Source organism: Myxine glutinosa, chromosome 3 (genome assembly GCF_964187855.1).
Source record: "Myxine glutinosa chromosome 3, kmMyxGlut1.1, whole genome shotgun sequence".
Taxonomy (NCBI): domain Eukaryota; kingdom Metazoa; phylum Chordata; class Myxini; order Myxiniformes; family Myxinidae; genus Myxine; species Myxine glutinosa.
Window position 1 is genome coordinate 155196279 of NC_136263.1, and position 13611 is coordinate 155209889.

At 52.2% G+C, this 13611-nt stretch overlaps 1 protein-coding gene across 1 annotated transcript in view; it reads left to right on the plus strand.

Annotated features, from left to right (window-relative positions):
- The window catches only part of LOC137423113 (epidermal growth factor receptor kinase substrate 8-like), a 240726-nt gene that overhangs the window by 80282 nt on the left and 146833 nt on the right, over nucleotides 1-13611 (plus strand). Inside the window, exon 4 of the mRNA XM_078774688.1 lies at nucleotides 6747-6893. Within this exon, the coding sequence (XP_078630814.1) occupies nucleotides 6747-6893 (147 nt within the window). The remainder of the gene's footprint in view (nucleotides 1-6746; nucleotides 6894-13611) is intronic.

Below are 13611 nucleotides of genomic sequence, written 5' to 3' on the forward strand. Positions count from 1 at the left end.
TTATGGTTCACAGCAAAAAAGTGGCAAGAATGCTACAAGGAGAGCAGGGTCAGTCTATGACTCCGCAATGTTACCACAACAGCGAAATCCTACACGAAGTAGTGCAGGAGCTATGAAGACATTAGGAGAAAATGTTTCATACCTGGATTCAAACACAAGTGATCAGCCCTTCCTTTCAAACAAAGTCAACATTTGTGTGGAGGCAAACGTTTTTTGCCAGATGGTGCAGATGCTTTACAAAACTTGAAAATGAAGTGAAATTGTTGGATCTTGGTGATGGTGAAGTGTTGTTTTGAAAAGATATTTGTGATGCAAATGCAATAGATTGAACAATATGGAAGGAGTCAATGACCAACGAGATGTTTTGTGATTCTTGCAGGATGACGGTGTATGCCTAAGGGAATTTGATTACCAAAGATTGATTATTTACTTATACTTGTAATGATGTTTACTTGTAGTGACTGACTGTTTACTTATATTGATGTTTAGATTAATGGTTAATATAAACAAAAACAAAAAGATGAGGGAATTGTGGAAGTGTAACTCAGTGTAACTTATTGAGTAAAGACTGGTAACGATTTCGTAAATGGATGCCAAGAATGTGCACGCACATGGTAATCTCTTGTCCACCTGGTCACAGCCCCTGGCTGGAGCACCCCACTATCGTTTGGTAAACGGAACTGACAGCAGGAGGGGAGCGAGCTGATGCCAGGACTTGGTGCATGCATGACCTCGGGGCATTAGCGGAGAAAGGATTAACGTTCAGCGGACAGGGGATTAACTCCAGTTTGTCCATATAAACCAGAGCAAACGTTGAGTCAAGGAGACTTGCCACGATAACTCCTGCTCGACGGAGCGAACGAGCGCCCATCATCAGAACCTCTGCCCGACGGGAATGGCGGAGGAACATCGGCCGAACGAGAAGGACCATGCGAAAAGAGTTAACCTGGTCCATTGAATTAAGCGGTATTATTTGGTAATGGAATGAAGTGAATAACCAGTTAATAAACCAGACCTTTTGTAAAACCTGTGTCCGGTCATTGGAGTCTTGAGTCTCCCCCACTACTTCCCCTACACCGGGCAGGCTCGCCCTCAACTTGCCAGGCCGCAGCCAGGACGCTGGGCCACGCCCCCTCTCGCCTTTCCTGGGCAAACGCTCCGGGATAATCTGTATAATATATTGCTGCCCGATAAATGGGCTTTTCAGAGTGCCTGAGTGTTTGGTTTGATTAAAGCAACTCGGATGAATTCCAGCTTTTTGTCGCGTCCATTCTTCCGATCGACGTGGGCGCCCCAGCTCCTTCATTGGTGACCTACCGACATGGACACGGCAGTCGCCCTTAAACTGCCTACCTTCTGGGAGGCTCACGCGGCGGTTTGGTTCGCACAGGCGGATTCCCTGTTCGCCCTGCGAGGCATCACGGCCGACAACACCCGCTTCCACCATGTGGTAGCAGCGCTCCGTTCGGCCACCGCGGCCCGCGCCCTGAGCCTCCTCGAGAGCCCGCCAGCCGCTGACAAATACAGCGCGATTAAGAAGCTTCTCCTCGACGCTTTCGCCCTCCCATCGGCGGAACGCGCACGGCGCCTGCTCGACCTGCCCGAGCTCGGCGACACGCGCCCTTCCGAGCGAATGGACTACATGCTTTCACTGCTCGGCGAGCACTCTCCGGCATTCCTGTTCCGGGAGCTGTTCCTCCGTCAGCTGCCTAACCCGGTACGCCTCGCCCTGGCAAGCACGACGATCACAGATCCCCGGGCCCTTGCCAGAGAAGCCGACAAGATCTCCGCCGCAGGTCAGCGCATCGCAGCGGCGACATGGGACCCACCGCCGTCCGACGCAACACCCATGGCGCCCGAGCACCCGGCACGGTCGACGACCGAACTGCCGACGCAATTGGCGGCCGCTACACCGAGCCGACCACCTCCAGCACGACGACCGGGGCCTCCACCTGACCAAGCGTGGTGTTACTATCATGCCAGGTTCGGACAGAAGGCCCGGACATGCCGACCCCCGTGCACCTTCGGCAGGCCGGGAAACGGCCGGGCCGGCGTTCATTACCAGCCATGAGCGCCGGCCACACGGGCAACTTACTGTTCATCACGGATAAAGCGTCCGGACGGCGCTTCCTGTGCGACACCGGCGCCCAACTGAGCGTCATACCCGCCTCTGACCAGGACAGGCAGTCCGCGGTTTGCGGCCCCTCCTTGGTTGCGGCCAACGGATCGACCATCCGCACCTTCGGCCCGCGCAACGTCACCCTCTGCTTCGGCGGCCAACGCTTTGCTTGGACGTTTGTAACCGCAAACGTGCCCATGGCTCTGCTAGGCGCCGACTTCCTCTGCGCACACGGACTGCTGGTGGACGTCCAACGGCGTCGTTTAATCAACGCCGAATCCTTCAGCTCCCTGGTATGCACATTGAGCAGCTCCGCGCCGACCGAGCTGGCATGCGCCGTCCCGGCGGCGAACGAGTTTGCTCGCCTGCTCACGGAGTTCTCGGCCCTCACGCGGCCGACGTTTTCGGCCGTCGCAGTACGGCATGGGATCGAGCACCACATACAAACCACGGGCCCGCCGGTCTACGCCAGGGCCCGCCGCCTCGACCCAGCCAAGCTCGCCGTGGCGAAGGCCGAATTCGACGTGTTGGAGCACCTCGGCATCGTGCGGCGCTCCGATAGCGCGTAGGCCTCGCCACTGCACATCGTGCCAAAGCCGGGGGGTGGATGGCGCCCGTGTGGCGACTACCGCTGTCTCAATGACGCTACCACCCCCGACAGGTACCCAATCCCGCATATCCAAGACTTCTCCGCCCGTCTGGCGGGACGGGTCATTTTTTCGAAAATTGATCTCATACGGGGATATCACCAGGTACCTGTCAGGGCGGCCGACGTCCCTAAAACGGCAGTCATCACGCTGTTCGGCTTATTCGAATTCTTGCGGATGCCGTTTGGTCTCAAGAACGCGGCTCAGGCGTTCCAGCGCTTGATGGACGGCGTGCTCCGTGACCTGCCGTTCCTTTTCGTTTACCTGGACGACATCCTCGTCGCCAGCACGTCCCGGGCCGAGCACCTCCTCCACCTCCGAACACTGTTCGGGCGCCTCAGCGAGCACGGCCTCATCGTCAACCCGGCCAAATGCCACTTCGGCACGACGGCCGTTGATTTTTTGGGCCACCACATCACCAAGAACGGGGCCGTGCCGCTGCCAACCAAGGTCGAGGCCATCACCATGTTCCCGCGTCCCCGCACCATAAAGGCCCTGCAGGAATTCCTGGGAATGGTGAATTTTTATCACCGCTTCGTGCCCCGCGCTGCTCAACTCATGCGGCCCCTCTACGAAGCCCTCCGGGGCAAGCCGGCCAAGCACGACATCGCCTGGTCCGCAGCAATGGATGCGGCCTTCCAAAGCTCAAAGCAGGCCCTCACCGACGCAACACTGCTCGCTCACCCGGTGCTCAACGCTCCCATCGCCCTCACCACGGATGCCTCCGACTACGCGGTGGGCGCCGTACATGAGCAATGGGTGAACGGGGTTTGGCAGCCACTCGCTTTTTTCAGCCGGCAGCTCCGGCCGAACGAGCTCAAATACAGCACGTTTGACCGGGAGCTCCTCGGTCTACACCTGGCCGTCCGCCATTTCCGCCACCTCCTGGAGGGCCGACCTTTCACGGCGTTCGTCGACCACAAGCCGTTGGTTTACGCCATGGCCAAGGTCACGGAGCCGTGGTCGGCCCGCCAACAGCGCCACCTCTCCGCCGTGTCGGAGTTTACCACGGACATCCGGCACGTCGCCGGCAAAAACAACGCCATGGCCGACTGTCTTTCCCGGGCCAGCGCGAACGCGGTCCACCTGGGCGTGGACTTTGCGCTTATGGCGGCGGACCAAACCACCGACACCACGGTGCAAGCCCTCCGGGCGGCGGACACGGGCCTCCGCCTGGCCGACATCCCCTTCGCGGACACTGTCCTGCTCTGCGACATCTCCCAAGGCCAGCCTCGCCCCATCGTGCCCGTCACCTGGCAACGCCGCATCTTCGCCTCCCTCCACGGCCTTTCCCACCCGGGCCGGAAAGCTTCCCAGAAGCTGGTGTCGGCGCGATTCGTCTGGCACGGCCTTCGTCGGGACGTCCGCGATTGGACCAGCACCTGCACGGCCTGCCAACGGGCCAAGGTCCACCGACACACCCAGGCCCCGCTGGCACCTTTCACCGTGCCCGAACGACCTTTCGACCACGTCAACGTGGATCTGGTGGGCCCCCTCCCCCCGTCACGGGGGTTCACACACCTGCTCACCATGGTGGACAGGACCACCAGGTGGCCGGAGGCCGTTCCCCTCGTCTCCACCACCACCGCCGACGTGGCGCAGGCTTTCATCGCCACCTGGGTCGCCCGCTTCGGCGCACCGGCGGACATCTCGTCAGACCGCAGACCACAGTTCACCTCTGAGCTGTGGGGCGCGGTCGCCCGCAACCTGGGGGTCAAGCTCCACCGTACTACGGCCTACCACCCCCAAGCAAATGGGTTGTGCGAGCGATTCCACCGCTCCATGAAGGCTGCGCTCATGGCCGGCCTTCAAGACGGCGGTTGGGCCGACCGGCTGCCGTGGGTCCTTTTGGGCCTCCGCACGGCCCCCAAGGAGGACCTCCAGGCATCCACCGCCGAGCTGGCCTATGGCCAGGCGCTACGCGTCCTAGGCGAATTCGTGCCCGACGCTACCAGTCCCTGGTCTGCAGCTCACCAGCGCTCGGACCCCCAAGAGGCCGCCCGACGGTTTGCCCCCGTGCCAACATCCCACCACGGTGACCCCCAGTCCTACGTCCCCCCAGCACTTCGCACAGCGGAGTATGTTTTTGTGCGTCACGACGCACATCGGGGGCCACTCCGGCCGCCGTACGACGGGCCCTTCCGGGTGCTGCGACGGGACGACAAGTCGTTCGTCATCGACATCGGCGGCAGGTCGGACCGGATTGCGGTGGACCGCCTCAAGCCGGCGCACGTGGACGTCGACCACCCACCACGGGTGGCCCTTCCGCCACGGCGAGGCCGCCCCCCATCCACGGTGCCCCCCACTCGACCGCCCACCACCACACCGGACCCCCTCCCACGACCCACCAGGGGTCGCTTCGGCCGGGTCATCAGGACCCCCCTCAAATTGACCCTGCCGGTGCAAGTCGATTCTGGGGGGACGTGTGTAGCGGCTACCGCTGGGTTTTCACAATCGCCTTGCACCTATCAAGGACGCGGAGCGATCACCATGCCGGGCTCGTCCAGGACGCCCGGGCAGGCCCGCGCTCAACTTGCCAGGCTTCGGTCGGGACGCCCGGGCATGCCCGGGCATGCCCGGGCAGGCTCGCCCTCAACTTGCCAGGCCGCAGCCAGGACGCTGGGCCACGCCCCCTCTCGCCTTTCCTGGGCAAACGCTCCGGGATAATATGTATATATATTGCTGCCCGATAAACGGGCTTTTCAGAGTGCCTGAGTGTTTGGTTTGATTAAAGCAACTCGGATGAATTCCAGCTTTTTGTCGCGTCCATTCTTCCGATCGACGTGGGAGCCCCAGCTCCTTCAATACCTTCTTACCAGGTAAAGCCCCAGATCGTATTTATGTCAGATGACACCTTCATTATCACAGAATATTGTGCGAAAGGGTTGATTCCCAACCTCAACTAAGCAATGACTCTTCTTCTCCTTTTTCTTCTTAAATGAACAAAATCCAAAATTATTCTCATGTTCTTGTGGGAATCGTCAGAGGAAGCATGGGCCAAATCTTTTTACGCACCAGCTGACCCGGTCACTGATGTTCAACTAAGGTTCGAGCAGGAATTTGGAATTTGCTCTTGGTGTTGACGATAGCTCGCCTACTCTTCGCGAAGGACACAATGGGATCTTTAACGCCCACCAACTAATGCCAGCATGTGGGACGCCAGTTTAACGTCCATCCGAGGACGGATGGATGTTGAACACCACTTGGGGCGTCGTGTCGCAATTCATTGATGAATCGCTCTGCATGTGAAACACCGGGACGACACTTTAGAGCTGAGTCGGGATTCGAACACAGGCTTGACAGATTAGAGGTGATGGAGCACTAGGCCATCACTAGGCCATCCTGCCAGCCCTAAACCTAGTAATGCATATGCATGTCATTTAAAAAAATGGTGGATATAGGGTAGGTTGAGCAAAGGAGTTGGTGCAAATTGATCAGTGGCTCAACTTAACCCTCTTACATGATTCAACTTATTCCAGTTACATTCAATCGAAGTAGTAGGGGCATTTCATTTATTGTTGAGATATTTTGGAACTGTGATCAAGATTTTTTAAATTATCCTTTGTCCAGCTGACTACTGGCCCTACCTTTACATTACTAAAGCATAAACTTCCAGGAGCTTGCCAAGCAGCGCTTCATTGTCTAATGTCTATACACTGCCCAAAAAGGAGGATTTTCGTTCCGCGTGTCCATGCTAGTGTTTTATTACAAAAGCATCGACCGATAGTTGCATCTTATTTTGCACTCTGAAGATCCAGGATGTAAAACTTGGCTCATCTTACCTGACTCTTCCCCTACAAACACTACCATTAAGCTTCTTTTCTTGATAGTCGAATTATTTAGGGTCCATATTTCCTCAAATAGTCATATCGTCCTTCCCTCCCACATACTATGACATGATAGAATGGTGAATTGTTTGTAAGGAGCCTTACATGTATGCAAGATAGGGGAACAAGCCACTTGCATGATCCTATCTGCAGGAACGATTGGAGAAACTCGACCTGAACAATGTACAACACAGCCAGGCGGTGTGGGATGCGGACCACGGTTGGGTACTAGCTCTAATTTGCCAGGACCCTTCGCAGACCAAGCCGGACCTGCACCTTTTAAAGTGCGAAGATGTCCCGGTGAGTGATCACCTGTTAATCTGTAGTGCCTTAACCGGATAGCATTAGTGGAAGGGCTTGCTGTAAGTTGGAAAAATAGCATTTTATCATGTGCTGATGAAGCATTGTCGGGAGCGGGATAGTAGTACAGCGGATAACAACAATTGTGCATTTTATGAGAAAAGCATGAAATTTCTAACATACTTAGTGCATACCATAAGGTTTCTTTTCAGATGTGGAGGAAAGTCAGATTTGACCTCTGAGGACGGTGAGAGGTCAAATCCAAAATGGCCACCAGTCCACCGAGTCTAATGTTCAAACACACTTAATTTTGGAACCAAATAGTGTAGAAAAACATTATAGGTGTCATTTCCAACTAAATTGGGGATGCTGTAAAGCCCTCTCCCTCCCACACATCTCCCTGCTCTCAAATGTTGCGGCCTCTCAAGTGTTTGTGTGCTTCCCCTTCTCCCCCCATCTTGTCTTCCGTTCCCTCTTTTTATATATTTTGTTTGTCTGGTTGATTTGTTTGTGAAGTAAATGTCAGCTCTTTCACGAGCCTCGATTCAGTATACCAAAAAAAAAAAAAAAAAAAAAAAAAGGTGAGATATCCCGTTGGCATGAGGCTTGCTTATGTGTACCCAATATGATGTATACTCTTAATGCTTATTGGAGAAGTGAAATGATGGTTGCCATGTATACTTTCTAGATGCTGTACCAGATTGATTCAGATTAAACTCGGAATGAGAAAGCTGTTGTAAGACTGATTTTTACAACAGTCTTGGTGGTACCATACACCTTCCACTTCTTGATGATTATCTTGACTGTGCTCCAAGGGATATTCAAGGCCTTTGAAATATTTTTATACCCATCCTCTGTCTGTGCCTTTCCACAACTTTATCCTGGAGATCTTTTGAAAGCTCCTTGGTGCTCATGGTTCAATCTTTGCTGTGAAATGTCCTACCCAGTGGAGGAATCCTACAGGAACAGCTGATTTTATTCTGAAATAATCACATTCACTACTATTTAACACAAGTGGAGGTAATTAACTTGGTGTGTGCTTTTGAAGGTGATTGGTTACACTTGAGCTAATTTTTGATTGCTATTATAAGTGGGGGAGGAGGGGGGTGAGAGGGGGGGTCACTTATCCAACCAAGATAATCTTGTTTTGTAAATTTGTAGAATTTGTTTTGACCTGTGAGTTGTGGGTTACGATGTGTAAATATAGGTGGGAAAAGCCTGATTTTATGCATTTAAATTCCAGATATGACCTCCAACATATACATATCCATCATATACGTGCATATGGTGCTGGAGTATGACCTCCAACACCATATTAGTACACTTTTTTTTTTTTTTTTTTTTGGATACAACATCGAGGCTCGTGAAAGAGCGAACATTAATCACACCGAAAGACAAACAGACACATAAAACAAATACCATCGGGAGCGGTAGACGAGAGGGGGAAGGACACAAACACAACATTTGAGAGCAGGGACCGAGAGACATGGAGACATCGAGAGAACTGTGGGAGGGAGAGGGCTTTGGGGGGAGGCATGGGAAGGGGGGGGGGGGGGTGGGAGAGGTATAAAACATATGAACACTGCCAGGACTTCCAGGAAAGAAGTTGGAATTTTAAACAAGGTGGATCTGGGGTGAATTAGTGGGGGTAGAAAAGATCAAGGTTTTGGATGGGGGAAGATAAGAGATGGTGGTGAACAGCTGTTTTAAAGACCTGGAGGGAGGAGTGTGATTGAAGTGAGTGTGGGAGTTTGTTCCAGAGGCGGGAGAAAAGAGGAATGAAAGAGGGAAGGTGAGCAGAGAGCCGAGATTTCGGCAGTTTAACCATCAGAGGGTGGCTGGCAGATCTTGTGCGACCTGTAGGAATATTTGGGGGACAGAGCACAGAGAGAGCTGGGGGAATAAGGCCGGAGAGGAGTCGGTAGAAGACAGAAAGACCACCTACCTGCCTGTGGTGAGTGAGTGAAAGGCCCTCAGAGATAGCTTCATCGCGGGAGATTCCAATGATTCTGAAGGCTTTGGATTCAACAGCATGAAGCCGAGCCAAGTGTGAGGCAGGAGCACCAGACCATAGGGGAGAACAGTATTCCATTGAGCTGCGGAAAAAAGCCTTGTATGTGGTGAGGAGCTCAGGTGTGCCTAGGAAGGACTTCGCACGACGGAGGATGCCCAGTCGGCGACTGGCTTTGGAGGCCAGCTTGGAAATGTGGTTTTCCCAAGAAAGATCATGGCAGATAGTGAGACCCAAAAGCTTGAGCGACAGAACTTCTTGGAGAGGATTGTTGAGAAAGTAGATGGGAGGGTTGTCCAGTCGATCTTTTCGGAGAGACATAGTAAGAGTGTGAGATTTGTCAGGATTGAAAGACATGTTCCACTTGTTTGACCAGTCTGTGATTTTGTCCAGGTCTTCAGAGAGTGAGGAGGCTGCAGATTGCCGATCTGAGGGAAGAGGAGTGGAGTGGCAGAGAGTTGAGTCATCAGCAAAGAGATAGAGAGGATTTTCCAGAGAGTCGGAGAGATCATTGATAAAGACCAGAAAAAGCACAGGGCCCAGCACACTGCCTTGGGGAACTCCAGCCTGAACAGGAAGGGGAGATGAGAGAAATCCAGTCAGGGCCACACGTTGACTACGACCAGAGAGGAAGTCCGCAAGCCATGCATGGAGATTTCCATGGATACCATAGGAGGAGAGTTTGGTGAGCAGAGCTGGGTGCCAGAACGTATCGAAGGCACGTGATATGTCAAGGGAGACAGCTCTGATTTCCTGTTTGGCATTGAGGACCTCCATCCATTGTTGAGACAGCAGAAGCAGCATGTCCAGAGTGGAGTGACCTGGTCTGAAACCAAATTGATGATCAGAGATCAAGCCATTGGAGAAGAGGAATGATTTCATATCCGAAGCAATGATGGAATCCATGACTTTGCTGATAATTGGGAGCAGGCTGATTGGTCTGTAGTTGCAAGGATCTGTTTTTGCACCTTTTTTGTGTAAAGCGGTAATGTTTGCTGATTTCCAGGATGCTGGCAGATGACCTTGAGCAAAAGATAGGGTGAAGAGAACAGAGAGAGGGTGAGATAGAGCGGCAGAGCAGGATTTTAGGACCCGTGGGCTGATGCCGTCTGGTCCAGTTGCAGAATCAGAGTCGAGGTTTGACAAAAACTCCTCCACCTTGTCAGGAGAGAAGGACACAGAGTCCAGGAGCAGTTGGGTTCGACTGGGAAAGGTGGGAACAGAGAGAGATGGGTTTGGGACAAAGGATTTTGAGGCAAACACAGAGTTGAGGCATTCGGCTTTGTCACGTGTGATGTCAACTGTGTGGCCATTTGAGGTAAGGGAGGGGATGGAGGGGGAACAAACACCAGAAACGGATTTGACCAGACGCCACCAGGATTTGGAGGAAGGAGACAGGTTTGAGAGTTCATTCTTGAGTGAGGAGAGATAGTGCTTCCTGGCACTCCTGAGGGTAGACACACACTTGTTCCGAGCTTGGTGGAAGGAACTGAGATTGCCTTCAGTTGGATTAGCCTTCCAAGAGGCAAAGGCAAGTTGTTTCAGGGCAACTGCCTCACCACAAGATTCAGTGTACCATGGACGGGAGGAAGGGTGAGACAACTGAAGGCGAGATGGGATAAATCTGTGCATGAGAGAGATCAGATTGTTTTGGAAGAATTCCCAGGAAGAATTGATGTCAGAGGCAGTGGAGATGGGAGACCAATCCAGACGATTGATGGCTGCTTGAAGACCGTCCCAGTCGGCCTGAGTGAAATGCCAGACTCGTCGACGCTGAGGAGGCTCTCTGAGAATGGCCAGAGAGATGTCCACTTTGACAAGCACATGATCAGAAGAACCGATTAGAGCAGAAGAAGAGCAGCAGACATTAGCAGGGAAGTTTGTCATAACCAAGTCTAGAAGTGAAGATACTCCATTGGCTGAGATCCGGGTCGGGAAATTGACAGATTGTGTCAATCCCAGTGAGTCACAGAAGTCCTTTGCTGAGCTGCCATGACTGGTGAGAGAGGAACCCACACCCAACCAGGTGGCATGATGACAGTTGAAGTCACCACATATGAGGAAGAGAGAGTTGGGATGAGTGGATAGAAGTTGGTCCATGTTGTCAGACAGTGAAATGTAGATGGAGTCATCACTGTTTGGGGGACGGTACAGAACACATATGAACAAAAGGTGGGAGCGGAGAGGAAGCCGTAGCCAGAGGTACTCCTGGGGGTGAGGAGGAGAGAGGGCAGTGCAAGGAGAGTGAGGAAGAGAGTTTTTGATAAAGATAGCCACCCCACCACCAGGCCGAGGCTCAGGTCTATCATGCCGGAGGAGGGAGTAACCAGGAAGAGATATTAAGGAATCGGAGACATCTTGAAGGAGGAAAGCCTCTGTTAAGGAGAACAAGTCTGGATTGTCAGAAGCAACCTGTATGGAGAGATCAGTCAGGTTTGAGCGAAGGCCCCGGATGTTTGAGGTCCATACCGTTAATGAAGAGAGAGGGGGAGCATCGGGTACAGGACAGGGGAGGGGAGGAGTAGGGTAAGATGAAGGATGAGAGCGGGAGGTAGGGAGAGCAGTTGATAGTGTGTCAGAGATTGCAGAAGAGTTCCAAGAAAGGGAAGGATGAGGAGGATGAAAGGTTTGATGGTGTAGGGATGAGGCACAGTGAGGGGTTGTTTGAGGGGGGGGGCAGAGGAAAGTAGAAGGTTGGGGGGGTGGAGGTATGAGATAGAAGGGAGACGAAGTGGGGAGGAGGCAGCTTTGAGGAGGAGGGGGGAGGAGGGAGAATTGGAGAGGAATGGTATGGGGGGAGATTTGAATGGGAGGGGTTGGGGGGGAGTTTTGAAGGGGAGGAGTGAGGGGGGAGTTTTGGAGGGGAGGGGCAAGGGGGGAGTTTAGGAGGGAAGGGGCAAGGGGGGAGTTTAGGAGTGTAGGGGTGAAGGGGGGATTTGGAGGGGAGGGGCAAGGGGGGAGTTTAGGAGGGGAAGGGCAAGGGGGGAGTTCAGGAGTGGAGGGGCAATGGGGGGGATTTGGAGGGGAGGGGCAATGGGGGAGTTTAGGAGGGGAAGGGCAAGGGGGGAGTTCAGGAGTGGAGGGGCAAGGGGGGAGTTTAAGAGTGGAGGGGCAAGGGGGGAGTTTAGGAGTGTAGGTGCAAGGGGGGGGGATTTGGATGGGAGGGGCAAGAGGGGAGTTTAGAAAGTGGATGATTAATGAAAGACGAACATTGAAAACAAATTGGGTTTGTTGTGATTTTCAAGTTAGCAATCCGATTCAGAACGATGGAGGAGGGATGGAATGAATGTGAATTTAGACCATGTAGTGAGGGAGACGTATAAGATATTGAATTTCTTTTTTTTGAAGTGGAATGAGTTGGAGAGGAAATTGAGAAAAGCCTTTTAAATAGGAAGAAAAACAGCGTGTTGTAAAATACCACTGAGTAAAACACTGAAGGGGAAAGGTTAAACATATTTAAATAATATTTAAACAGAACCGTGAACAATCTTATATGCACAAAATACCAACGGGGGGAGAGCCGAGAGGGACCACCACGAGTCACGTGAACAGGGCAAACGGTGGATGGCAAGGAGATAATGGGGGCGGGGCGAACAGCACACCTGGACAGAAAATACAGGATGAGACAACAGTACACGTGGAGAAAGGAAAATAAATGTTTTTTGTTTTTTTTTGTTTTTTTGGGGGGGGTGGGGTGGTGGGGTGGGGATTTAGAACGTTAGAGTATTATGTTCGGGGTAGAAGGGAAAAAACTAAGAGCCAAGCAAAACACGCTTAAGTTAACAAACACCGACGGTGGTACAACTACAAGGCCGCACACGAGGAGCAGAACACGATTAATTAATTACGAGTTACAGGAAATTCAAACCAAAACTAACTATAATCAAACAATAACGCATGGACGATAAAATAACGAGTTGAAATTTGACAATCTATCTGGGGAAATGGGGGAGAAACACGTGGTCGAAGAACGAACGAACGAATAAGAATGAATAAACGAATGAGAACAGAGAAGGAAATGTTTTTTTTTTGTTTTTTTTTAGTTGAGATTTACATAAGGAAGTAGGCTATGGGGTGAAAAGACTGGGAAAACAGAGAACGACAAGTTATTGGATCACAAACGACGGACCGCTGAGAGAAAAACAAAGCCTCAAGGTTGTACAGTGTACACTGTACAAGGCCTCAAGACACGACACGAATTAACACGATTTTCAAAACAGGTATGAAAGATTTGCACCGAAAGTCTTCGTCGGGAGACAATATATACACCATAAAATAAATACAGTTAAAACGAAAATACAAATGGGAACAATTACTTAACTTCGATTTCGATGGAGAGCGTGGAGAGCTGAGAATAAACGAACCCTCGCCAGCAAGACCGGAAACGGAAGTGATGAAGTTATCAGATAACATCAACGTTATCAGATGAAGAGAATCAGACAGCACATGCAAATATATATACAGTGGTACCTCGGCTTACGAGTGCCCCAACGTACGAGTTTTTCGGGATACGAGCCGTCGCTCGGGCGGTTTGTTGCTTTGGGATACGAGCCGAGATCCGATGTACGAGCTCAAAAAATTTATTTTTTTGAATTTTCCGGTTGTGGCTTCCGGTTCCGGTCACGCGGTTATCTTGCCGTGAAAGCATCTCTGCTTGGATATAAAACACGCAATCGTCGAAATACATGAGCGAGGAATCTCCTTGCT